The sequence below is a fragment of the Sturnira hondurensis genome, unplaced genomic scaffold, assembly GCF_014824575.4.
Source record: "Sturnira hondurensis isolate 20B ecotype Veracruz unplaced genomic scaffold, ASM1482457v3 Scaffold0004136, whole genome shotgun sequence".
In the NCBI taxonomy this organism is placed as follows: domain Eukaryota; kingdom Metazoa; phylum Chordata; class Mammalia; order Chiroptera; family Phyllostomidae; genus Sturnira; species Sturnira hondurensis.
In genome coordinates this window covers 1,205,665-1,233,017 of record NW_028076767.1, presented here as the reverse complement: position 1 = coordinate 1,233,017, position 27,353 = coordinate 1,205,665, and the positions used below count along the sequence as shown (strand labels likewise).

Sequence of the window (27,353 nt, the reverse complement as noted above, 5' to 3'; positions counted from 1 at the left end):
TCGGGGCTGCAGCGCAGCGTTGCCCCTGGAGGACTACGTGGGCTGAGTCGTGACTGGGGGCCCAGGTCCGCGAAGTGACGCGCTCACTTCGCTTCTCCTCTCGCACAGGCGGCAGAGGCTGGTGGCTCCTGCATCTGGCTCCACTGGCAGCAGTCAGCAGGCGCGGGCGGCCGCGGCGCTCTGGACGGCTCGGGGGTCTGGGCACCGCCATGGAACCGGAATAGGAAGGGAGCGAGCCCACCGGTCTTCGGCCTCTACCGAGGCCCGGAAGGAATCAGGGCGGCCTCCACAGAGGTGAGAACGGCGGCGGGGGCGGACGCGGACGAGCCGGCCGAGTCGGCGCGCAGCCCGGGCGACGCCCGCGGGCTCAGTGTGCGCGGCCGGGGGTGGGGCCTGCTCGCCTCGCGCCCCGGGCGCCTTCTTGCTCCCGAGGGACCCACGGACCTCTCGCCCGGCTCCCGCACCCTCCTTGCAGGTCCTCGGCTTCCCTTCACCCCAGTCCCTTCCTGCTCCTCCTGCGCGAGCGGGGCCGGCGTCTCCGGGCTGGGATCACCGTGGCTGGGGCGTGGGGTGGAGGTGGGGCGCGGGCAGCCTTGTGTTTCTGTCGGGGGCCGTGGGTCGGAGGGGCCCGGTGGACGAGGCCTTGGGCTGGGCCCTGGAGACAGGGAAATTTGCGAGGTCCGATTTAGGGCTTTGTACCCTCGGGGAATTGCACGGGCATCTGTGGGGTCGAGATCCGGAGCCACCTGTCCACAAATCCCCTTCCCCCTGTGCCTTGCGCTGTGTCCAGCTGCCCCCAGAACTAGGCCTTTACCAGCCTTCTGCAATTAGAATTTATTTTGGAAACGTTAGGTTTTTGTGTTAACGATTATTTTACTATCGCCGTGCAACAGTTGTGTAAATCTGGTCAAATTACGCCGTTGTCATTACGTGCTCCTGAAAAGGCCGTTTCCAGCTCCTAACATTATCCGACGCGGTGATTCTGGTAGCGCGTGGAAGAAATGCGTAAAGAGACAGTGCCCCTCAAGGAACTAAAACGTATTTTTACACTCAGAATAGAATTATATTTATTTTTTTGTAGCAAACCGTGTTTGTACTATCAGGAAAAAACCCGCTGAAAAAGCCCATTGCAATCTCATCTTCAAGAGCCACTATTAACTATTTGGGGTTCATAAATTATATTCGTGTGTTATATAATTGGGGTACTAATGTAATCTGCTCTCTCCCGTTTTTTTAAAAACTACATTGAGGACTTTTTCTACACTGATGCATAAACATCCCTCCACTGCCTTCTCAACTTGCATTGATCTGGACCCAAAGCGTAGAAGGCAGTGATTTTCTTCTCCCCTGCACTTTGGCCAATGGTCAGCCTTAGTAAAGACACTTGTTAAAGACTTGATAAAGTATCGCAGTTATGGCCAAAATATTGGATAGAAATAAACTGAATTCAGGGTAACAACCATCTTCTATAAAATATTGTTTGCTCTGCTTAATATTTTGAGACAGTGTTTTTTCAAATGGCAGTTTTCGATCCATTGGTGAATTGTGAAATTAATTTGGTGACTCATAGCTAGCACTTTTTAAAAAACGAAATAAAATAGCATAGAAAATACCGGAATGCATTGCATTACACATCATGAAGGTATTGTTTTGCAAAACTGTCTGTGTGTGTGGGTGCATGTATATATACCTTCGTGTGCGTGTGCTGGATTGCGTTATAAAATGTATTGCTTTCCTGTGTCTTGATGTTTAATTTTTTTATTTACTTTTTTACATTTAATCTTTATTGTATTTTTCCGTTACCATTTAATCCCTTTATGTCCTTCCTCTCCCCAGCAATCCACACTGTTGTCCATGTCCATCAATGCTTTTTCCTTTTTGCTCAACACGGTATTTAATTTTGAGTCAGAATGCGAGGTATTGTCTGCATCCAGCTTGGAGAATGGAGCAATGATGCAATTAAGCAAAACATCAGTTTTACTCTTTTCTTTGGAATATGTGACCGTGTTTATTGCAGCAAATTATATTCCTAATTATTTGTTTTCACCTAATATTAAAGCAAGTAATTAGCATTCCTGAAAATGCAGAAAGAAAGCATTTTATAGCAGTTAAAAGGTTAAGAGCACAAACTGCTCAGATTGACCTAGGGTCATATCCCGCTACACTGGTCATGGGTGTGTGCCCTGGAACAAGACGCAGCTTCTCTCTAAACCTCAGTTTCTTGATTTGCAAACTGGGAGATACCAAAACACCAATCTCAAAAGACTGTTTGGATATCACGGAGATGACAAAATGCTTGTGAAATTGTTGACACAGTGCCTGGCCCAGATTAAGTACTCACTAAAAGCTAGCTATTATTATTTTAATAAGACTGAACTGAGGTATCCAGGAAAATGCTGGTCACCAGAGGTAAGTTGAAAATCAGTTTACATTTAAAGAAAGGGACACTGAACGAGGATTTTAACATATTGTTTGGTTGTTGTTTTGTAATTGCTCCCCAGCTGTATCCCTATTCCCAGACAGGTAATTTAGATTATTTTATTCAGTAGACCAAACACCCTTCTATTGTCTTTCCTAGTAAATCGGTGTCTCTCTTGTCAGGTTGTTGAAAATTTTTCCCCCCTAAAGATTCTGGTTAGCTTTTATTTCAGCACCGAAGCAGCTTGAGAAACTCACACACGACAACTCTGAACTCATTTCGACAACAGGTACAGGTCTCCAGTGTGCAAGAAACCGTGTCAAGAAAATAAATGCAATTTTCTTTCGTTTTTGAGTCAGTTGTGCTGAAGTTCTTTCACTCGGTTCAGTCTCTGTGCACTGCCCTGCATGGTTTCCTCGGTTTTAAATGTCACATAAATCAGTGAACTAAGAGTGTGAACACTGTCATTTTTATAGTATTGTTATATTTATGAAAAATAAATTAAATGCTTTGGACTAAAAATGAGGTTTTTGCAAAAATACTTAAGTGGGTGTGACAACTATAAAGGGTTGGACAAAATCCTAAGTTATCCTAATAGCGCTCTCAGTTTTGAATGTGTCTTTAAGTTCTTGTTCTGCTTTAGAGAAGGAGAAAATGGAAACTTGTTGAGTGTGTATGATTATGATGGAGATTTTGAAAGAATGAAAAAAAATGACTTGGAACGCTAGCTGTCCTATGCACAAAAAACCCTGAGTGAAACAAAGAAAAGCCTAATTTGCCCTTAAATCAAAGATATATGCATTTCTATGTTTTAATTTAGATAATATAGTAAATTTATGTGTGTATGTATTTTTGAAATCATCTTACTGACTTTTTTTTAAAAGTTCACCAATTACTCAGTCTTGTCAGATGATAGGACTTTTTTTTGTCTTACACTAATAAAATGAAAGAAATACTATGTAATCATTAAACATTCTTTTTAGGAATTATAATATATAGAGGTGCTTCTCATACATGGTTAAGTGACAGAGAGGCATAGAATAGATTGAATAGTACCATTCCATTTTTATAAAAACACATTTAGGAAAAAGAATACATAATATATGTTAATGGTGGCTACTGGGATTACAGCCAATTTTTATGCTTTTTATTTCTTTAGTTTTATAATTGCATTATAATAAATATTTTTCACTTTTATACTAAAAATAATAAAAGTCATGTTTTTAAAGGAAAAGATTGCATTTTTCTAATTTGCAAGCATAATGAGCCTAAATCTTTGCTCTAAGGGATTCAGATTCTTACATGGATATTTTGGAGATAAACTAATTTCTCTAATATTCTAGGAAATGATACTGAAGAGTTTAACAGTTACATTCCTTTCCCTGCAAAAAAAGCTCCCTTGAGTAGGACAGAACTATTGTTCCAGAATTTTCTTAAAGCAGTCTTTGAGTGTGGTATACGGCTTTTCAGAAAATTTCCATAGTGCCTGCAGAAACGGTATAGATTCTTTAGTCTGCTTTTAAACTGTATCATGTCAACACTCAGATCATCTTTTCTTGCTTTATTGCCCATGCATTCTTCAACAAAACCTCGGCTTTAGCTGTACTTGTCAACCGATTATCTCCAAATACACCTTGTGCTTTCTTGCTTTTGTACTTTTGCTTTTTTGTTACTTGGGATAGCTTTTCCTGACCTTTGTGTAAGCAAATTCTACCCATTTCCCAATTTCCAACTAAAAAAAATGTACCTACCACGATATCCTGGCCCCTCCAGTTAAAAGCGATTAGCATTTATTATTTGTGCCTAGGCAATTCTCAGATACCACCTGGCATTTTTTGCATTAATTTCCCATTTCCATTTTAAACTTCTTAAGAGCAAGAGAGATTTCCCTGTATTTTCCTCTTTCCCTTAAACCTCCTAACGTGGACCCTTACACAGGATAGGCACTCAACGTACTGATTCCATTCCTTGATTATACACCGGTGTCCCCAGCTCTTTTGAGTCAAACCATGGGCATTTTTTCAGTGATCCTGGATAATATAGTCAACAATTTGCCCACAACGTGTGGAAAAATAAAAAAATTGTTAATTTGGCTGAAGTGTCAATAAATGTAAATAGACGATACATAATTGATAGTGTCTTTCATTAGAACTAACACAAGAGGCGGGAGTTGGGTCGTTAGTTCAGAAAGTAAACTAAATTTCACATAGGTAGTTCTTTTAAATGTTTCTCATGCAGTTTGTTTTGGGTTTGATGGTATCTTTGTTCTTAACATTAGAGGCACAGTTTTGCCTTACTTTTTTTTTACAGCTGCTATTCTCAGACCCCCGAGATCTGATGTCTTTGATGGGGCTCACGTGGGCCATCACTGCTCCTCGGCTCCGGAGCGTCTTAGGAGGTCGTGCAGGATTTAGTGAGTCACAGTATATGAAGTGCTTTGTGTTCAGAGCTTAATATTTTTGCCCTTATTGTTAGAAACCTAATTGTGTCACCTTTTAAACTGAAATATGACTTGGAGCTGTTTATTTGGCCAGTGGCAGACATTTATGGATCTTATGTTTTTAAAAATCATTTTATTTTAATTTACAGATGTTTGCCAGGACTCGTATAGCTGATGAAGTACCTGCCCTTTTCTGCTAAGGTAAATGATTTGTTACTTCGTAAACATATCAGGTACTGGGAGAATTCAGAGTTTGTATAAAAAGACCTATTCAGGTGATAGGTCTTAATGGGATAGAGTCCCGGACAACAAAGAAATGATGCCTTTAAGTAAGAATTTTATTAGTACATTAAAAAGATGGCCTATATTATTGGTTCAACCAATAAAAGATCCATCTGGGAGCATTTTAAATATGCATAATAGGCATGGGCCTGTCTCTCACCGGCAGATTTTGATTCAGTAAGCTTTTCGGGTGGGGACCTAGCATATGAATTTAAAAAAATGCCAGTATTGCTTCTGATTCATTGTCGCTCACTGTCATTGTAGCAAGTATATGACACTGGAGAAGACAGAAGTAGCAGGTGATAATGCCGTGAGACTTGAAGGACATAAGGATTACAGACTTTAAAAATATTTAAAGTATTTAAATTGTGTGTGTGGTAGTAGACCCATCCTTTCACTTTGCCTGTCATTCAGTGACTATTTTCCTTGTGTTTTAAATAAAGCACATTAAATTAAAAAAGTTTAAATAAAGGTTTTTTTATTGAATGATTTTCAAAGTTTACGTTTAAGCTCTAGGGGTTTCTCAACCTGAAAACGACCGTATCTGTAAATGCAACTTGACGCTCGGTTCATTTTGTTCCTTCAGGTTATGAATGAAGTAAAGTAATGGAACTAAGACCAATTACAAGTAATTTCTTATATATTCTTTATTTCAGAGGCTGGTTTTAATTGATTCATTTTCCTCCTAAGTGTGGGAAGTCAAAAAGTCAAAGTTTTTCATAATAAAAAGTAATAGGTAAGTGAATGTTACAACATTGTGACTTAAAGAAGCTTTTTTCTGTTCTCATCTCACGAGTTTTGAGGCTCTGATTTCATTTTTTAAAGACTGATTTTAATGAGTAAATTTTTTTCTGTTGCAGGGTCATCCTTCTTATCAGAAATGTTCATAATACTTTATAGGATCATTCTGTATATATTTTCCAACATACAGTGTTTAAAGTAATTAGAATTAAAAATATGATAAAATTATTTCTTACAGTTCTATTTTAACTTTAAGAAAACAAAGCAAAAACTGTATTGTATTGAGTTTGTTACTGAAGTAATCAACATACACACTTTGTGTCAGTGGATGAATTGTCTGTGTATCAGAATTACCTGGGAATTCCTAAAATCTAGACTCCGTTTCAGCTCTACAAAATCAGAATTTTGGGGGATGATTTTGATACTCATTCTGATTTGGAAACCACTTCAGTATATAATATTGAAGGATTATAGTTTTAAGGGGTAGAAACTTAGAAAATATATGTAACAAAATCTCATCATACCAGTTGGAAAAAATTCCTCATCTGTTTGGTTTATGTAATTGTCAGAGAGAAATGCTGCATGTTTCAGAGACTAAATTAGTTGTTATTTTGACTTTCAGCAGCTTTATTGGGTAAATTATTTCAAAATCTGTTTCTGGACTAAGCAGAAAATACAAGTGGCATCTTTACTCTCATGAGAGAGAATTAGATGTTATATATGACACTGGCTTTTCAAGTAATTTGGGATTTTGTGTAGAAATATAATGGGAAAATTCATGAGCCTCATTAGCATATGTTAAATATACTATAATAATAACTTATTAGTACTGAATCAGTCCTAATAATGCTAACAAGTTAAAAACTTAGTCATCTAGTCTTCAGTTATTGGCTGCAAGGTACTGTTTTAGATGTACGATATCATCTCCACTCTGCTCACGGGTTGATTTCATAGCTCATGTGGAAGGAAGCCTATCTATTTTCATAATTATGAGAAATAACAGTGGGTAGGACTCAAGAGTGAATTTCCGTTCTCTGATATTAGCATAGCAAATTTCCTTGTAATAGCAAGAATTATTGTGATTTCACCATTTCTTTTTCCAGTTTGAGTATTCAACGACAATACCTTTGGACTTTGGTTATTCAACATGCAGAACAGACAAGGATATTGCAGCTATTGCTGTGTGTGCTATGGTAACCTGGAACAGGTGAGATGGTCTTGTTAGTGTGGGCATTACGCCTCAAAGGACTTGGTAGTGACTTCCTCTTTTTTTACATTTTGTTCAGTTTATTTAGTCCTGGGACAGATTGTAATAAGAACCTAGAAGTTGAAGGACACTGTTTAAGGTTCTAGGGATAGGACCATCCACAAAACAAGGTCTTTTTATTTATGGAGCTTACATTACAATACAGTAAAACAGAAAATAGTCATATAAATTTAGTACAACATGTCAGATTGTAATAAATGTTATAAGGAAAATAAAATAAGCAAAGGAGTACCATTTTAGATAGGGTGGCTAGGTAAGGTTAGGGGAATAACGTTAGAGTTGGGATTTGAACGAAGTGTGGGAGCCAGGCTTGCTCGTCTCTGGCAGAAGAGAAGGAGAGTGCAAGGACGGAGACCCTGAGAGAGGCGGGTGGGTGGTGTGCTGACCCAAAGCCAGGAGGCCAGGGCGGCTGCGGTGGAAGTAGGGTGGCAGTGGGAGTGGGTGTTGAATGGCAGGTGGAGAATTCAGAGAATTAGATTCTGTAAGAAATTGTAAAATAAGGTAAGGACTTCGAATTTAATGTTTTGATGCACAAAAGTTTTAAATTTTGCTAGAGTTGAATTTAGCTTTTTTTCCCCTTTTGTTGCTCATGTTGTGGGTGTCATAAAGATTGCCTAATCCCAGATCATGAAGATGTATGCCTGTGTTTTTCTCTAAGCGTATTATAGCTTTAGCTGTTACATTCAGATCTTTTTTTAAAAAATATTTTATTTATTTTTAGAGATGGGAAGGGAGGGAGAAAGAGATAGAGAGAAACATTAGTGTGTGGTTGCCTCTTGCATAGCCCCCACTGGGGACCTGGCCCACAACCCAGGCATGTGCCCTGACTGGGAATCGAACCCGTGACCCTTTGGTTCACAGCCTGTGCTCAATCCACTGAGTTACGCCAGCCAGGGCTACATTCAGATCTTGATTCATTTTGACTTAATTTTTCTTTATGATGTGACTTCATTACCCCCTAAAAGCCCTGTCACCAAATGTAGTTATATTGGCAGTTAAAACTTTAATATATACATTTGTGGGGTACAGGCTTCAACCTGTAGCAATTATAATGGATTGCTTTTTCATATGTTAAACTAATTTTGCATTCCTGGGATAAATTTCACTTGGCCTTGGTATATAATCCTTTTTATATGTTACTGAGTTTGGTTTGTTGGTATTTTGTTGAAGATTTCTGCATCTATATTCATAATTGTGTCAAAACTTTTGTGATCTAATGAGGTTCTGATGCTGCTAGTACTAAACTTTTATGATATCAAACACAGGTTTGTAATATATAAAAATTCTGCTGTTTAGTGGCACTTGTTTTGTTTAATTGTCTAATAGTAATCACATAAATTCATTCTAAGGATGAGGTTTTATTATTGATTTCCACACCTTTGTCTTTTGAAAAAGACATACTTTTTAATGCTGTTATAAACATGGGGAGGCAAATAATAAATCTATGACAAGCACCATTTTTTGCATAAATCATCCACATCTCTCCTAAAGAGATTTAGAGATGTAAGTATCGTATCTAAGGGAAAGTTCATTTTATAGATTTTAGATGTATATTTTAGAATTGCTTTGTAGAAAGGGTATAGCAGTTTCTACTTCTACTCTCACTGCTGAGTATTACCCATTTAAAAACATTCAGTTTCTTTCTTCCCTGTAGCATATATCTAGTCCTCAGCACAGGTACTTGACTGCACAGAATAGACAACGGATGGGTTCCAGTAGTTTGATGGAACGTTTCTTGCAGGACGTACTGCGGCACCACCCATATCATTATCAAGAAAGCAGGTAAAGTAACGGAATGGAATAAGATTAGTGCGTAGTTGGCATACATTACAGTAGATGTTTGTGATAACATTTTACTGCTTCTTAAAGTGAATCTTGGAGTCAGGGAATATAATATGAAATTGTATCTAGTAATTTTCCTTTGCAATGATATATTTTTTATTTTTCCTATTTTAAGTAGCACATTTCACACTACACAAGCTATGGATTATATAATACTTCTTCCCAAATAAAAGTTCTAGGGCAGTAAATAATTATATATCATTCAGGTGTTTGGTAAGTATGGCAAGATGAAGCACAGGAAAAAGGTGGCAGCACAGATAGCTGTTAAAAGACGAGTACCAGAAACACTGGCGACGGCAGAGTAGGGTGGTCAGGTTTATCCGCAGTTTACAGGATTCGTGCTTGTACGCACACACCAGTCGTGGAAGAGTGCTCCTTTCCTGTCGCTCTTGCCAGCCAGCACTGGGGTTATAGCAATCTCATTTTGTTCCTCCCAACATAACAGGCCAAAAAAAGGATATCTCATACTTTTATTATTTATTAGTGAAATAGAACTTCTGTCTTCATATATTTATTAGCCATATATTTGTTCATCTATGGCTAAATAAAACAATTCTGAACAATTCTGTTCTGAATTGTTCATATACTTTGCTTATTTTTCTGTTGAACTTTTTGTATATTTTGGATTTGTATGCAATATTTATGGATACTAGTTCTTTGTATTTTAAAGATGTTAAAAATATTTTTTCAGAATTTGTTACATTTTTCAATTGTGGGTCTCTTATGATATAGAAATTAAACATTTTGATATAATCAGATCTAAGGGGAATTTCCCTTTATGTTTTTTTCTATGTCTTTTTTTATGCCCTTGTTTCTTCTTTTAAATATTTTAATCTTCCTGGAATTTTTTTTAAAAGATTTTATTTATTTATTTTTTTAGAGAGAGTGGAAGGGAGGGAGAAAGAGAGAGAAACATCAACGTGTGGTTGCCTGTCATGCACACCCTATTAGGGACCTGGCTTGCAACCCATGCATGTGCCCTGATCAGGAATTGAACCAGCGACCCTTTGGTTCTCAGGCTGGCACTCAATCCACTGAGCCACACTAGCCAGGGCACTTCCTGGAATTTTAAAAGTCTGGTGTGAGACAGCATTTCTACTTATTTTTAATAAATTTATATTATCTCCATTGATACATAATATCACCTGCAACATAAACTAAATTCCTAAGTTGTTATGTGTATCTGTATATTTGGTTGCTGAATACAATTTTCTTTCCTTGAGTTTTTAAATCTTATGCCAATACAACATTGTTTAATTATGTTTACAAGCTTTCTAAGTAAAAGTTAAAAAATTTTTCTGTCTTGCTTTCTTTTCTAGACATTTTAGCCTTCTTAAAAATCAGCTCTTGCTTTATTTTTGCTTTCTATTTATTGGTTTTTCTTAATTTATTTCTTCGGCTCTTGGGGGAGGAATTTGGTTATTCTATCTATTGAATTAGGTGCTTATCTAGTTAATGTATGCGTACTAATTCTTTTTTAATGGAAGGTTTAAAAGTTTGAAGTTTTCATTTTGACACCTCATAGATTTTTATATATAGTTCTTATATTTATAGATAGTTTTTAAAATGTTGCTTTTTTAGCATGGGTTATAGAAAAGAGTGGGTTTTTAACCTCTAGTCATTAGGTTTTTTGAAGGGCTTTTTTTTTGCTCATAAAATTAGTTTAAAATGAGTAGAAATACAGATGATGCTTTAGTTGTTAACTTCAAATGTACACATAAAAATATTGATGCAAATCTAAGCGTATAAATGATGATTCCTAACCTTTTGGGGACTTTTGCTCATTGCATTTTATGAACCTGCTTGTGTTTCTTTTCTTCATCTCTTTTGTTAGCCAGATGATACAAAGTTAATTTTATTTTGAGAATGTTGTGATAGTCTTTAAGACAAATGGAGATAATCTACAGGCTTTTGAAAAACTAGGGTAAAGTGATTACTACACTCCAATTTTATTGATTAAAATTCAGAAGTATGAAAATTATGGAAGTTTTTTTGCCCCATCATAATATTATTTTGATAGCAGGGTTAGCTTTTTAAATTTACAAATGCCAAAAAACATTATCTTAATACAATTATAATTTTGGGGGGGAAAGCATTAGTAATATCTATGACATTTTTTAAAAAGTTGCGTGTAGCCACACGTGTGTGAGTATTCTTTTAATCTTCCCAGTGCAATCGTGGCGTGTCTCAAGTTGAAAAATATTTAATAAAGGTGTTTTTAGGTGTTAATCTAATTAAACTTTAATTTATTTTAAATAGGCTATATATATATATTTCAAGTGTATTTTATTGATTATGCTATTATAGTTGTCCCATTTTTCCCTCTTTATCCCCTCCACCCTGCACCCCACCCCACCCCACCCTCTAGCATTCCCTCCTGGCCTTCATGTCCATGGGTTGTACATATTAAGTTCTTTGACTTCTTCATTTCCTATGCTATTCTTAACCTTTCTCTTGTCTTAAATGGACTATATTTTTACATAGTTTTAGATTACCAGAATATTTGGGAAGATGGGACAAATAATTTTTATATACCACCTCATTCAGTTACTTATTACTAATATCTTACATTAGTATGGTACATTTGTTACAATTAACAAACCAATGTAATACATTAACTGAATTCTGTAATTTATTCAGATTTCTGTAGTTTTTACTTAATTTTTTTTGTTTCAGGATCCCATCCAGGATAATCATATTCAATTAACTTGTCATGTCTCTTTAGACTCCTCTTGGCATTTTTAATTTTAGTAGATATTACCAAATTGTTCTTTATAGCGATGAAACTAATCTATACTCCTACCAATAATGTAGTAAAGTGCTGGTCATTGCAGCCTTGCCAAATAAATGTGTTAAAATAATAATAGTTAATGATTACTGTTTTCCAGACTTAAAAAAAAATGTTCTTTGCTTTGACTGGTGTGGCTCAGTTGTTGGGTGTCACCCTGTAAAGCAAAAGATTATGGGTTTGATGCCTGGTCAGGACACATGCCTGGGTTATGGGTTTGGTCCCTGGTTGGGGCACATATGAGAGGCAGCCAGTTGATATTTCTCTCTCACATTGATGTTTCTCTCCCTCTCTAATTCCTTCCCTCCCTTTCCCTCTCTCTAAAAATAAATGAATAAAATCTTTTTAAAAAGCTCTTTACATGTAATAACTAATTTACTTCTCAAAACAGTCTCATGAAGGAGAATTTCCAATCAAGATGTAGGTACACATGCTTTGCCTCCTTGCACAACCACAAAAAGAATTACAACTAACTCAAAACAAACAACGCCCACTACTGTCAGAAAATCATACTGTATGGAAGTCCAACAACCAAGGATTTAAAGAAGCCATATTCATCCTGATGGGTAGGAGGGGCGGAGATATGGATACAGGTAGAGAGGCAAGGAGATGAGGTATGGTGGTGGAATAGGCAGTCCCACATTCATGTGATGGACAAAAATTGGGAGGGATACCCTGGGAGCTAGTGATCCCAGCCCCAGGCCATCACACAGCCAAGGGTTCCAGTGCTGGGAAGATAAATCCTCATAACTTTTTGGTGTAAAAACCAGTGGGGTTGTGTCAGTGGAAAAACTGCTAGATCTTCTGGAAATGCCTTTTATAGGGCCTACACGTGCTTCGAATGTACATATATCTACCTACTGTGGTATTCAGCACCAGGGCAACAGCTGGAAGGGCACCCTTGCATAGGGGGTGAAGTGACTGGAAATGGGGCAAGTACTGGGCCAACTTCGAGAAGCCAGCCAGCGGCATTGTATCCTCTCTGAGCACATCCACACCCACAGCCACAAAGTGGTGAAGTGGGTTGCCCCACCATGGCTATTCCCTAGAGCTCTGCCCCACTCAGTTTACAGGTGCCTTTTTTGGTCACATACCATGCTACTAAGGGAGTCAAAGCCACTCTAACTAATATACAGAAACAGACACGGGGAGGCTGACAAATTGAAGAAACAGAAATATGCCTCAAATGAATGAACAGAACAAAACCCTAGAAAAAGAACTAGATTGAACAGAGATAACTAGCCTTTCAGAATCAGAGTTCAAAACATTGGTGATAAGGATGCTCATAGAACTCGTTGACAGAAATACCATAAAGGAAGAAACGAAGTTTACACTAAGTGAAATGAAGAAATATTTACAGGGAACCAACAGTGAAGGGAAGGAAGCTGGTATTCAAATCAACAGTTTGGAACATAAGGCAAAAAAGAAGCATTTGACCAGAACAGAAAGAAGAAATGAGAGTTCAAAAAAAAATGAAGATAGTATAAGAAGGCTCCAGGGCAACTCCAAATGTGGACACATCTGAATCATGAGGATTCCAGAAGAAGAGGAAGAATAGGAAATTGAAAACTAATTTGAAAAAATAAGGAAAAAACCTCTAATTTGGTGAAGAAAATAGACATACAAGTCTAAGAAGCACAAAGAGTCCCAAACAAGATGGGCCCAAAGAGAACCACACCAAGATACATCATAATTAAAATGCCACAAGTTAAAGATAAAGAGAGAATCTTAAAAGCAGTGAGAGAAAAGCAAAGAGTTCCTTACAGAGGAGTTCCCATAAGGCTGTCAGCTGATTTCTCAAAAGAAACCTTTCAGGCAAGAAGGGGCTGGAAAGAAGTATCCCAAGTCATGAAAGACAAGGACCTACATCCAAGATTATTCTATCCAGCAAAGCTATCATTTCAAATATGAGGGCAGAGAAAATGCTTCCCAGGTAAGGTCTAGTTAAAGGAGTTTATCATCAACAAGCCCTTATTATATGAAATGTTAAAGGGACTTGTCAAAGACAAAGATGATGACAAATATGAACAGTAAAGTGGCAACAAACTCATAACTATCAACAACTGAACCTAAAAAAATATAAACAAACTTTAGCAAACAGCTAAAACAGGAACAGAATCGCAGAAATGGGTATTACATGGAGGGTTATCAGCTGGTAGTGGAAGGGGGGAGAATCAGGGGGAAAGGTATAGGGAATAAGAAGCATAAACAGTAGGTACAAAATAGACAGGGGGAGGTTAAGAATAGTATTGGAAATGGAGAAGCTGAAGAACATACCTGTATGACTTCATGGACATGAACAAAGTGGGGGATGCTGCAGGGAGAGGGGGTACAGTTTGGAGGGGGATAAAGGGGAGAAAAAATGGGACTACTATAATAGCATAATCAATAAAGTATACTTTAACAAATAAAAAAAGCAAGCATAGCTTTTAGGTATAAAATAAACAGGGAGATGTAAGAACAGTATAGGAAATGGAGAAGCCATGGAACTTATATGCAAGATCCATGGACATGAAAAAGTGGGGGATTTTCTGAAGAGGGGGCTACTGGGTGGAAGGGTGCCAAGGGGAAAAATTGGGACAGCTGTGATAGCATAACCAATAAAATATATTTTAAAAACAAAAACCAGACTCATTATTTTCTTTTTTTTGGAAGGAGGAAACTAAAGAAGGTTAAGTAACTTGTGTTAAACCCTTTGTTTACTGTTCTGGTATATGAAAAGTGATATATAGCTTTATTTACATATTTCTTATATTTAGGAGCCATTTGTGTTTACTAAGTAGCAATTGGTAGAGCCACCTGCATCTTCCGTACGATTACCTTCCTGAAATACATTATACAGCCTGGTATAATGGTCTTAGATGTTTGTCCTCTAAGAATCTGCCTCAGGATAAAAAGAAAATAACACTGTTTTAACTTAAACATTTTAAGCAAATACTAGAATATTTTAATGATTTTTCCCTTTTTTTTTAGATCAAGACAAAATGAGAGACTTCTTAGGAATAATGCATCATCTTCTGAAGTGGTTCCTGTAGATGATTCTGTTTCTGAAGAAATGGCTGATAGTGCTACTGGAGTCAGAGGAGAGATAGCTACCAAAAGTTTTGAACCTACTGGAGAGTTGTATTCTAGACCTAGTAAATCTCAGGAATGTACACAGGGAGTTTCAGTTCGACCATCAGTTATTCAAAAATTGGAGAAGGGGCAGCAGCAGCCCTTGGAGTTTGTTTATAAAGTTGGGAGTGGCGTGAAAGAATTAAGCCCAATGGGTGTTGGTCAAACTACAAATAATGGACAAAACATAATACATCCCTCAGTGATATCTGCTGCTCCTGCTAGTCATTTACCTGAAAGTTCTTATAATCGACCACGTACAGCTAATACTACTAGGTTACCACTAGCAGCCCATTTGGATTCAGTTAGCAAATGTGACCCAAACAAAGTTGACAGGTCCATTGACCAGCAAGACAGGGGCTCTAGAAATCCCATGCTCTCATCCCGTCTAGAAACTTCTTCAGTTTTGTATCAGAAACCTAAAGAATCAAATAGGAAATCTGTATGTATAAATTCAGATAAATTGATTTTGCAGGGAGATGTAAAATCTCGTGGTAAAACTTTGTCAACTGGCTTTAAATCTCATGCTTTTATGGGTACTGAGGGCTCCTTCAAATGTGAATCTCTTTCCAAATTAGCTGCAAAGCCAGCAATCAACCTGAATAAAACTGATACACCTTCTAATAAAAGAATCTTTGAATATGCCATTCCAAAGCACCACGAGAAATTGTTTTCTAATATGAATCGTACCCAAGAAGAAAAGCATGTGGTTTTAAAGAAGTCAGTCATTTCGAGACAGAGGAGCTCAGTGAGTTCTAAAATGGAATATGCTTGTGGCTCTTCTCAGTCAGCATCTGATCAACCCGAAGAAGCTGTACAAGACCTTTGGAGTGTGGAGACAATTGACCAAGAAGATAAGGCTTGTGAATCTAGAGGTTCTGAAATGAGTTTTGATTGCAGTTCTTTTTATTTACTAACTGACCAATCTAAAGTGACTGCTAAAGAAATGAACCCTTCAAAGGAAGTACATGCTTATTTGCAGCATAAGGGTAATAAATCTTGTGTTTCTGAAATAAGTTCTGATCATGATGGCCCTCTTCAGCTGGCCACCAACCGCACTCACGTAATTGTTAAAGGTAGTAGTGTTCAGAAGGCAGTGCCTGTTCGCCTGGTTGATGAAAGCTATGATTCTAGTGATTCTGAGATGAATTTTGATTGTGATACCTCACCTCAGTCCACTGCTGACTACCCACAACAGCCTGCAAAAGAAGTAGACCTTCCTAAGGAGGCACCTGTTGACTTGGTGGATAAGAACTATGGCTCTAGTAGCTCTGAAATAAGTGCTGATTCTGTTTTACCACTTCAGTCAGTGACTGACCAACTCCCAGTGGCTGTCACTGAAACAGAGCTTCAGAAGAAGGTTCCCATTGGCTTGGTTGATGTGAACTATGGATCAAGTTGTTCTGAAACAAGTTTTGATTGTGATGTTTCTCTTCAGTCAGTGATTGTCCATCCCCAGCTGGCTAATAAAGAAAGAAATAGGCATGTCTACCTGAAAGATAACCACAAATCTGGTAGTGCTAAAGCACATCTTGATTGTGGTATCTCTCTTGAGACAGTGACTGATGAAACTCAGAGGGCTGTTGAAGAAATAAATCTTCCAAAAGAGAAGAATGACCTTGTGGATAACAACTGTGAATATTATGGTCCTGAAATGAGTTTTCACACTGATGGTCAGTTAGTGGATGACCAACCCCAAGTAGCAGTTCAGGAAGTAAATCCTCAAGAAGTAGTTATTGACCCACAGAATAAGAGTGCTAAATCTAGCGTTTCTGATCTGAGTTTTAATTCTCATGCTTCTCTTTATCAGTCAGCTAATGAACAACCTCATGGAGCTCTGGGTGAAATAAATCCGAAAGAGTTAAATGTCGACATGGAAGTTAAGAGCTATGGGTGCTCCAGTTCTGAATTGACTTTTGAGTCTGATCCCCCTCCTCTGTCAGTTACTGAGCAGTCTGAGCTGGATGTTGAAGAAATAAGAAAAAGGCACATTAACTTGGAAGGTGAGAGCTCTGGGTCAAATAGTTCTGATATAACTTTTGAGTCTGATATTCCTCCATGTTCAATAGCTGACCAATCTCAAGTAGCTGAGGAGGAACGTATTGATCAGGAATATAAAAGTAATGAATCTTGTGTTTCTGAAACAACTTTTGATTCTGATATACCTCTTCCTTCAGGGACTGATCAACCTGAAGTAGCTGTTAAAGAAATGATCATTCAGAAAGAAGACTGTGCACACTTAGGAAGGAAGAACGATGAAACCAATGGTTCTGAAATAAGTTTGGATTCTTATGTCCCTCCTCTTTCAGTGACAAATCCTGGAGTACTTGTTAAAAGGCTTAATCTTCAAAAAGAAGAAAATGAAGACTTCGAAAGTAAGGAAAATGAACCTAGTGCTTCTGAATTAAGTCTGAATTACGGTAGTTTTCATCCAATAAGTGGACATCCTGAAGATCCCATTAGAGAAGTAAGTCTTCAGAAAGAAGAGCATGTGCAGTTAGAAAACAAGAATAATGGACCTGATGTTCCTGAAATCACTTTGAAATCTTACATTTCTCATTTAGTGACTGATCATCCTGACAGAGCTGTGAAAGAAGCAAACCATCAGAAAGAAGAGCGTGTAAACTTACAAGATAAGGGTAATGAATTAAGTGTTTCTGAAACAAGTTTGGATTTCGGCATCCCTCTTCATTCAGTGATTCAGAGAACTGACATAGTTCTTAAAGAAATATGGCTTCAGAAAGAAAAGCATGCTCAATTTGAAGGTAAAAGCACTGAATTTAGTGGTTCTGAAATAAATATAGATTGTGATGTTTCTCATTCAGTGACTGAACCTCAAATAGTTGTTAAAGAAGTAAATGTTCAGAATGAATATGTTTTAGAAAACAAGAGTGATAAATACAGTGGTTCTGAAATAATTTTGGGTTCTGATATCCTTCCTCAGTCGATGCCTGAAAAACCTCAAATAACTGTGTTGAAGGAGGACCATGTTGACCCAGAACAAGAAAGTATTGAATCTAGAGATTTTGAAATAAATTTGGATATTGGTCCCCCTCATCATTCAGTCATTGAGCAATCTCAGCTAGTCCCATTGAAGGAAAAACATGTTGATCTGGAAGACACAAGCAGTGAATCTAATAATCGTAAAGTAAATTTTGATTCTGATCATCCTCTTCAGCCACTGACTGAACAATTTCAGGAAGTGATTAAAAAATCAAACCTGTGGAAGGTAGAGGATGTTGGCCTAGAAAATAAAGTTGATAAACCTGATGGTTCTAAATTAATACAGGATTCTGATGTTTCTCCTGAATCTGTGCCTGATCAACCTGAAGCATCTGGTAAACAAATAAACCTTGAGAATGAAGGTCATGTGTACATGGAAGACAATAACAGCCAATATAGCAGTTCTGAAATGAGTTTGGATTCTGATTTCTTGGCTCAGTCAACAGTTGATCAGCCTCAAATAACTATTTTGGAGAAGGAGCATGTTGAGCTAGAAGAGAAGCACAATAAATCTTGTGGTTCTGAAATAAGTTTTGACTCTGATGACCCTCTTCAGTCAGTGGCTGACCAGCTTAGAGAAACCGTTAAAGAAATAAGCCTTTGGAAGGATGAAGTTGACGTGGAAGAGAAGAGAGAGAAATCTAAGGGTTATGAAATTATGTATGATTCTAATGTCCATTTTCAGTCAGTGGCTGGCCAAAATGAGGAAATTGTTAAGGAGATCAACCTTTGGAAGAAGCCTGTGGACTTGGAAGGTAAGATTGTTGAACCTAGTGCTCCTAAAATAAGTTTTGACTCTGATGAACCTTTTCATTCTGTGGCTAATGAAATTCAAGAGGCTACCACAGAAATAAGTCTTCTGAGGGAGGGACATGTTTGTCTGCATGATAAGGTGTATGAACCCAATGATTCTGAGGTAATTTATGTTACAAATGTCCCTCTTCAGTCAGCGATTGAAGAACCACACATTTTGCAAGAGGAACATGCCGACTTGGAAGATAAGAGCAATGATCTTTGTGGTCCTGAAATAAGTTTTGCTGCTGATGATCCCCTTCAGTCTGTGACTGACCAGCTGGAAAAAGGTGTTAAAGTGAGTCTTTGGAAGGAAGACTGTATTTACCTAGGAGATAAGAGCTATAAACTAGGTGATTTTGAAGTACGTTGTGATTCTGATGCTCCTGTTCAGTTAGTGGTTGATCAATCTCCTGTGGCTGTCAAACAAATAAACTTGCAAAAGAAGGATCATAATGACCTAGAAAATAAAAACTGTGAACCCAGTGTTTGTGAAATAAAATGTGATTCTGGTATTCATTTTCAGTTGGAAGTTGACCAACCTCAAGTGGTTTGCAAAGAAATGAACCTTCAGAGGGTAGCACATCTTGGCATGGAAGAAAAGACTAGTGATTCTGAAGTAATGTCTGATTCTGATGTCCCTCTTCAAATAGTAGTTAATGAATTTCAAGTGTCAGTCAAAGAAGCAAATCTTCAAAAGATGCTGCTTGTGGATCTGGTGACTGGTGATAGTGATTGCGAAATGGTTTCTGATTCTGATATCCCATGCCAGCCAGTGATTGACTCACCCCAAGTGACTGTTGAAGGAATTGATGGTATAAATGCAAAAAGTTTTGATTTAGAGGGTGAGTGCTATGACTGTTGTGATACTGAACTAGGATATGTTTGTGAAGCCTCTCCTCAATCAGTGTCAAATCAATCCAGAAAGACTTTTAAGGTAGTAAACCAGAAAAAAGACTATATTATTCTGGAAGAGGCAGGCTGTGAGCCTTATGGTTCTGAGATAAATTTTCAAATTGATCCCTCTCATCATTCGATGACTTACCAATCCCCAGGGTCTGATAAAAAAAAGGCAAAATATATTGACCCAGAAAAGAAGAGCTGTGAATCTAATAGTCCCCCAAAAAATTATAAACGGGAAGGCACTTCTCAGCCAGTGACTCATCAACTACAGAAAGCTGACAATGAAGACAACTTTTGGAAAGATCCAGAAATTACTGGTTTAAAAGAAAAGAGCTGTGAATGTAGTGTTTCTGCCATAGATTGTAATGCCCCTCTTGAGTCAGAGATCCTTCAAATGGCTGAAGAAGATAACCTTTTGAAGTTAAAACCTAGAGATTCAGGAAACGTGAACTCTGAACCTTGTGGTTCTGGAGTGAATATTCAACAAGACCCCTCTGTTCCATCTGATACTGACCATCCTCAAACAGCTGTTAATAAACCAGACCTGTTTAAGAAGAAGACATCTTTTGACATGAAAGAGATGAAACGTGATTCCCACTCAAGCTCTGCTCCAAAGGTTGAGTCTGCAAGGAAGCAGAAAAAAGCAAAGGGGGTCATAGAGGAGAACACTGATGAACCAGTTCTTGAAGCCTTGCCTCATGTCCCTCCTTCATTTGTGGGGAAAACATGGTCTCAAATAATGAGAGAAGATGACATGAAAATTAATGCGCTTGTGAAGGAATTTAAGGAAGGTCGTTTCCACTGTTACTTTGATGATGACTCTGAGACCAGGAAAGTAAAAAAAAAAAATTTGAATGAAGAAAAAGTGATTACCTCGGCTGACCTTAATGACACCGCATTTATTCAAGTTCTATTAGACTGTGATTACAATATTGATGACTTTTCAGTAGCCTTAGATAAACCTAGCCATCATCCTACAGAAAAGAGGCCTTATGAACAAACGTGGCGAGTGGCTTCTAGATGCCAGGCTGTAAAAGTCAGCCATGGAACTCAAACCAATCTCATGAGTTACCTAGTGACAAAAGGAGTAAATGGACAAGAGGAAGACTCGCCAACACTGAAGCGTTTACTTTTACACAACGACAGAAAACCAAAAAAGAAAATCGAAATCGGAACAGTTGAATTTCTTGAATCATATACTAACATTTTGAAGCCTTTGCACCCCAATGCCTTAGTCTATGTTCTTTCTTCAAATATTAAGCTGAAGGAAGGTGAATCCTTCAACTTCTCTAAAATAAGGCGCCGTAGTGACAAAAACAATCAAGACTTTAGCATACAGTACAAGTATAAACCCAGTTCCTTTAATTATTATGACCCATTGAATAAACAAATAGTAATTAATCCTCCTCTGAACATAGAAGTACCAGAGTCAGACAGGAATAACTGGGTTCAAATTCGTTTTAGTGACCTGAGCCCCAGTGTAGGAGATGATGATGCTCATGTACAAAGCTCTAGTTTAGCACCTTTTATGACATTGTCAGTAAGACATGAATTAATGTCACACCAGGCGGCCGGTGGGTCTTCTGTATTTTTGGCAAAATCAGATGTCTTGAATTCTAGTGAAGTTCCAAAGAAAAGCAATTTCCAGTTAACTCTCTTAAATGGTGATGCCAAAATCTCGCCAAAATCAGTGAGAAATGAGTCTTTAGAAAGTAAAAAGAAAGTTCAGAGAAAGAAGGTGACAAGTAATAAGACAGGTTTACTCAAAAAATGTTACAGACCAGCACTTCTCCAGCAAAACACCAGAATCACATCAGAAAAACAGTCAATTTGGATTCAGACCAAACTAAGTGATATAATTAGAAAGTATATTTCAAAATACTCTGTTTTTTTGCGTCGCAAATATCAGTCCAGGAGGGCTTTTATTGGAACGCATCTTAAGAAAAAAAAATCTGTTGTTCGTAGATTAAAGAAGGCAAAGAGACCAGCCAAAGTACTTTCAAAGTCAGTACCGTCAGCTGGTGCTGAAGAGCAGTTAAGAGCTATAAAGAGCCCTTCTCCCAAGCAACCTGTGCAGGGTTCTTCCCGCATTGCAGGAGCTAAGAGGAATGGTCGTAAAAAACGCCCCAGAAAAAAACAAAGAAAGCGTCCTAAACCTGTTAAGATATATGATTTGAGAAGTTTATATTCTCAGGTGCCATATTCTGATAGGATGATGACCCGACTATTACACAAATTGTTGCTCAGTAAAGCAAAGCAGAAGTATATGTATTAAAACTAGTTGAGGATTCAGAACTTCAGGTGAAATATATTTGGTATGTAGTACACATAGCTCTCCCAAATTTGGAAAAAATCAATCTTCAACTATTTTGCTACAGACATCACTTTTTCATCATACTATAATGAAAACTTTTATATTATTTTAAGATTAGTGTTTAAGGTCCTTTTTAAAAAAATTCTAAAGACCCTTTGTCTATTTGCTGTAGAAGAGCTTCATCTTAATTTGTCATATAAGTTGGCACAGTATAGTTTTCTTCCCCCAAATCAAGTCCCTCTTATTTTTTATGATTGTACCTCATGTCAGTAGGTTATAATATTGCAAGAATTAAAATGGCAAACATTTAGTGCTATTTTATTTTTACTTTTTAAAAATTAGAACAAAGACTATATACTTACATTTAGTGTATTTCAGGGTGGCGTTGTCAATCCTGTGGTCTGACTGGATAATTAAAAAGAAGAAACTATAACAAGTTATCTCAACTTTTCAGTGGGGTTGACAAATGAGATATAATTTCTTTTAAAAGCATTCCAGAGAGTGAGATTCCATAATCCTTAATGCAGATTTTAAGAACTGCCTGGTAATTTTATATACATAGCACAAACTCCCCCTGCTTTATTAAAAATGGATCTGCAGGTCTCTACCTTTCCACATTTGGATACATGCACATATACAATCTCTGTAATATACAACCTCTGCTTTCCTTTAGCATTACTGTAAGGGGAAGATGATCTTGCCAGTGTCACTATGCTTTTCCACCACCTGTATCTGAAGGGTTTGGTGGTTTAATATGAAAATCCAGAATATTTTATGTCCTTATCTCTTAAAAATATTTTAGACATTACCATATTGTTTTATAATAGCTTGAACTAAAATGATTGGTTTGGTAATTTGGGAAGACCCATTGATTATTATTAAAAATTACTTATAATCTTGATATCTGAAAAGATCTAATAAAATTGACAACCCAAGTGGAGGCCCATTGGCAAGTGAGAAACTCTATTTGTACATTAGTTTGACTTTCCTTAAACTTGCTAACTATTTTAATAATTCAAATAAAAGATGTTAAGATATGCAGTTTAGGTCTAAGATCCTCAGAGAATGTTTAGATCCTTTATTCAGGGACACTGGTTGGGCTAGTACATATGTGTCCGATTATCCTTAAGCCAAGGATTCTGGATCCTTTTCTATCATTAATGTTAAAGGAAAACATGAATTTCAACTATATTGTATAAACCATATTTGACTGAAGCTATATCAGTGTACCATGATTTCAGAGATAAAAATGTGTTATCTTAGAATTAACTATAGTGTTGTAACAGTTGATTTTTAAATGTAGTTTTAATTCAGGGGCCATTACTTAACCTGCGAGTGTGTTATGGTGGTATGTTCTAATTTCTTTTAAATTTAAGACAGTAATTATATTGTAAAATGGACAAATGTTTATATTTCTAGTTATAAAGCAACTTTAACCTTGTGTCATATACAAATATTTTAATTTTCTTTCTTAATATATCACTGTGTGTCACTAGTTTAAAATAATTCTCCAATTTTAATTTAGGAAGGATACTGTCCTACTGATGAGGAAGTAAACAAAGAGCTAACATACAAAAATATTCTACTTGTGGGTGTTGGTGTCTTTTTTCCTATGAAGTAGACATACAATGACCGCAAGTACGATTAATAGTCATTCTGCATACTTTCAGTGTAAGTTTTAGAGCAAGAAGTCACATCGAAGTTAATGTACTGTGTAATTATGATGTGTCATATCTATTGTGATGACATCATGCAGAGAGGACAGTGCTTACAATTCAAATGCTCGAACACCTAAAAAAATCTACTAGCTTCACATTGGAAACTCTTCTAAGTTCCATTTCTTTAGAGGAAAAGGTTTATATTAAAAAATTTATATCACTAAAATATTAAAGTATACGATCCTAGTGTTTATAAAAAACATTTTGGAAATGTTTATCTAAGTTCCCATAATCATTATTATTTTAGACAAGCTTGAAAAATTGAATTTGTAAGAATTATAATTTGGGTTAAATTGTAAATGAATTACTTTCAGAATTTGGTAGGTTACATGATGTGCCCCTTTGTCAAATTACACTTTGGCTTAATTTGCAGATTAGATAAAACAGTTGGATGTTTTTTTGTGTGTGTGTACTCAAGAGTGCATTAAGTTCTTTTAATAGTGAAAATTGAATTACAGCCACAATGAATATTTTATTAATCTTGTACTTGTTCAGTATCTTGCATAGATTTTTATTATAATTGTTCCAAGTTAAACAGTATGTGTGTGGACTATATTGTGTAAAGTGTGTTTGCATTAGTGCATTTAAATTATTTGTGTAAGTAGGGCTTTGAGTGACACTTTTTGGTAAAGAGAAACTATATTTAAATATTCAAACAATTATATATTTCCATGTAAAATTAATGTGAAGACTAATGTATTTTTTATAATGCAATTTAAAGAGTAAATTTGTTTTCGAAGTTATCAAGATGAAATTTATCAAATACTGAAATTTGTCTCTACTTTCTCATGTTAGGAAATTTTTCTGGGACTTCTTAAGGAATTAGGGAATGATCAAAACAGAAGTTCATTTTGTAAATGGTCTTAGAGGTAATAGAGACTGTAAACATTGATGCTGGTGAGACAATACTGTTTAACCAAAGATATACAGGTCATGTTCAACGGAGTAGTTGTTTCAAAAGATTAAAATGCAGCAAGTATTTATTAGTCTGGTGGAGTGATGGGTCAGCCACTTTTCACGTTGTACACCTGCATTCAAAGAGTCGGTGAACAGGACTGAGCTCAGGAGGCAGTATCTCTATCGTTATGTGACTCCTGTCGGGAAGAGAACTTCGATTCCTCCGTCACCAGAGTGAACGTCATCAAGGACAAGAAAACACCGAAGAGTATACGTATGTCAGTGAGGTAGGTGCCTTTGGCCTCAGTGCAGTGACTTCTGGGGTTTGTTGGTCCAGAATTATATTAAGATGAACAACAGCCTACTCTATAATAAAAAATTACTAGAATAAAAGGATAACATGGAAGTCCATTCTCCATAAAGGACTTTTATATATAGAAAAAATATGGAAAATACTGAGAAAATCATGTAATTAAGGAATTACACATCAAAATGTCTACTTTTGAAAATGAGAGGCTGAGGAAGAATCTCAACATTTCCTTATACTTAGGCCCTAAATATTAGGGAAATAATACAATTAGTATATTTCCTTTGTTTTTATCATTTATGAGTATATTTTAAAAGTTCTCTCAGTGTATTTTGAACTATTTACCTTGATTAAGGGATAGATCTAGGTTGAGCTGTAGTTTGTTGCTGAATCTTTAAGTATAGATTTACTTTTTCTCTGTTTATAATTTATTACATGTGTGTTGCATTTTTACATGCATTTTCTTTTCTACATTTTTAAGATGGGCATGTGTGTATACTTCTTCAGCACTAATTATCAGGCATTGTTCTAAGCTTTTAACCTGAATTACACTATTTCATTTGATCTTCAGAAAGCTCTTATGAGTTAGGTACTGTTATTATCACTAAATAGCAAATGAGACAATTGAGGCACGAAGCCTCAAATTTGAGATTACAAATGAGTTGTTATGTGCTGTAATCAAATTGGGGTCACAGTGAGTCCTCATTCCCAACCCCATCTGCAGTTCCATCCACCAGTTACTTTCTGTCTGTCTGTACAGTTTGGCCTTTTCTGGACATTTTATGTACATGGCACCATGCAATATGTGGTCTTCTGTGTCTGGCTTCTTTCATTGGCCACGATGCTTTCAAGGGTCTTTGGTGTTGTAGCATGCGTCAGAATTTTTTCTTATTTGCTGAGTAGTATTTATAATTCATTATTAATAAAGCTGGTGACAGAATGTGGGTTTTCTGATAACAAATAATGATAGAAGCGAATGGTAGGCTTGAGGCTGTTTGTGTATACCTCTCATACCTGTTTTCCTTGATTACTACCCCAATTCCAAGACCAACCGCTCTTTGCCTTTTGAGTGCTTTAATACTTGAATGCTTTCTGCTTTCTGTCTTTGACCCTTTTTCCCTTTACCACTCATCTTGACGTTCTTTTTCACTGTGCTTTGTGAATTCTCATATTCAGTATCAGCACATTACTTTGTGTTAAGTCCTTTCACAATGGATTGTTTGCAGGTGACCAAGGGAGAGTCATGTCCAAGTTGCCCTTTATCCTAGTCTACGTGTGCTATAGAACCAGGAAGTATTGATGGTACTTGTCATGGTGGACATGTTTCCTTAAAATTACTCTCCTGCATAACCACCATCACATCAGAATCATCGATATGATATGATTGATGTTAATATGATATAACTCTCTACTCCATATACCATACTCAGATTTTGTAGGTTATCCCACAGTGTCCTCTCTAGGCCCAAGATTTGGTCCAGTTGCACACACTGTTACGACTTTAGTATCTTTCAGTGTGTGAGCAGTTCCTCAGCCTTTCTTTGTATTTAATACCTTGACATTTCGAAGTGTACAAACCAGTTTCTTTGTGAAATGTTCCTCAATATGAGTTTGTCTGATGTTTCTTTATAATCAATGCTTTTTGTGGGGGGGGGCAGTAATTTTGTGAACTTCTCAGTGTATCATAACAGCAGCCATGTGATGTCTGTTTGAATAAAAGTGGTGATTAAAGATATCCAGTCTTTGTCTTTATCTCAGGAGACGAGCATTCAGTGATGGGAAATGGGGGGTTCTCATAGAGGGAGAGTTAACAAATAGTTACATTTGTTCACAACTAAATTTTGAGGCAAGTGTTACTGAAAATTTTATAAATTGGTTTTTTTAAAGATTTTTATTTATTTATTTTTAGAGAGGGGAAGGGAGGGAGAAAGAGAGAGAGAGAGAAACATCAATGTACGGTTGCCTCTCCTGTGGCCCCCACTGGGGACCTGGCCCACAACCCAGGCATGTGCCCTGACTGGGAATCGAACCTGTGACCCTTTGGTTTGCAGCCTGTGCTCAATCCACTGAGCTATGCCAGCCAGGGTGAAAATTTTTATATACTTACCATCTAACATCATACATAAGTCAGTAGCTTATTCATCAGTTTTACAAGTATCACGTATACTCCTACTATATCCTGACCCTCTGGTGTGTGCCAAGGCTCCAAGCATCAACCAAACATCTCTCTCTTCCTTTCATTAACTGATCAGAGTGGAAGAATTTCAATACTGGGAAGTTAATGGACTTGAAACATAATTCTTATGCTATCAAAAGATCATTAATAAACTATATAGGTAACAAAGGATACCACTATTGGGCATTGAAAAATTCCTCAATGTACTAAGACCTATTGCAAGGCATTTCTCCTCATTATCTGAAAAGATTGTTTTCCTATGTTTTCATTATTACACATCATCTTCCCTGTATTGTTTCGTTGCACCAAAATGGAGTGTTACGTAGACTCAGTTACCCATCTTTCACAGC

The 27,353-nt window shown here is 37.0% G+C and overlaps 1 protein-coding gene across 2 annotated transcripts; it reads left to right on the top strand.

The window, feature by feature from the left end:
• ZDBF2 (zinc finger DBF-type containing 2) lies at positions 1–26,558 on the top strand. Of its 2 annotated transcripts, XM_037043504.1 has the most exons (7): positions 1–294; positions 5,009–5,060; positions 5,798–5,877; positions 6,986–7,089; positions 8,804–8,931; positions 14,753–16,896; positions 17,071–26,558. In XM_037043504.1, exons 4-7 carry the CDS (start codon positions 7,030–7,032, stop codon positions 21,864–21,866), a joined length of 7,128 nt encoding a protein of 2,375 aa, XP_036899399.1. In that variant the 5' UTR covers positions 1–294; positions 5,009–5,060; positions 5,798–5,877; positions 6,986–7,029; the 3' UTR covers positions 21,867–26,558. The 2 variants fall into 2 exon arrangements, with proteins under 2 accessions (XP_036899399.1, XP_036899398.1); XM_037043503.1 differs by having other exon boundaries at positions 14,753–26,558.
• Positions 26,559–27,353: the final 795 nt, after the last annotated feature.

Bases quoted from the DNA above. Each gene is read 5' to 3' on its own strand.
- ZDBF2 (XM_037043503.1), top strand. From the start codon at position 7,030: ATGCAGAACAGACAAGGATATTGCAGCTATTGCTGTGTGTGCTATGGT. The intron at 7,090-8,803 runs GTGAGATGGTCT...TCTTCCCTGTAG, and splicing joins GCTATGGTAACCTGGAACAG to CATATATCTAGTCCTCAGCA. The intron at 8,932-14,752 runs GTAAAGTAACGG...CTTTTTTTTTAG, and splicing joins TATCATTATCAAGAAAGCAG to ATCAAGACAAAATGAGAGAC.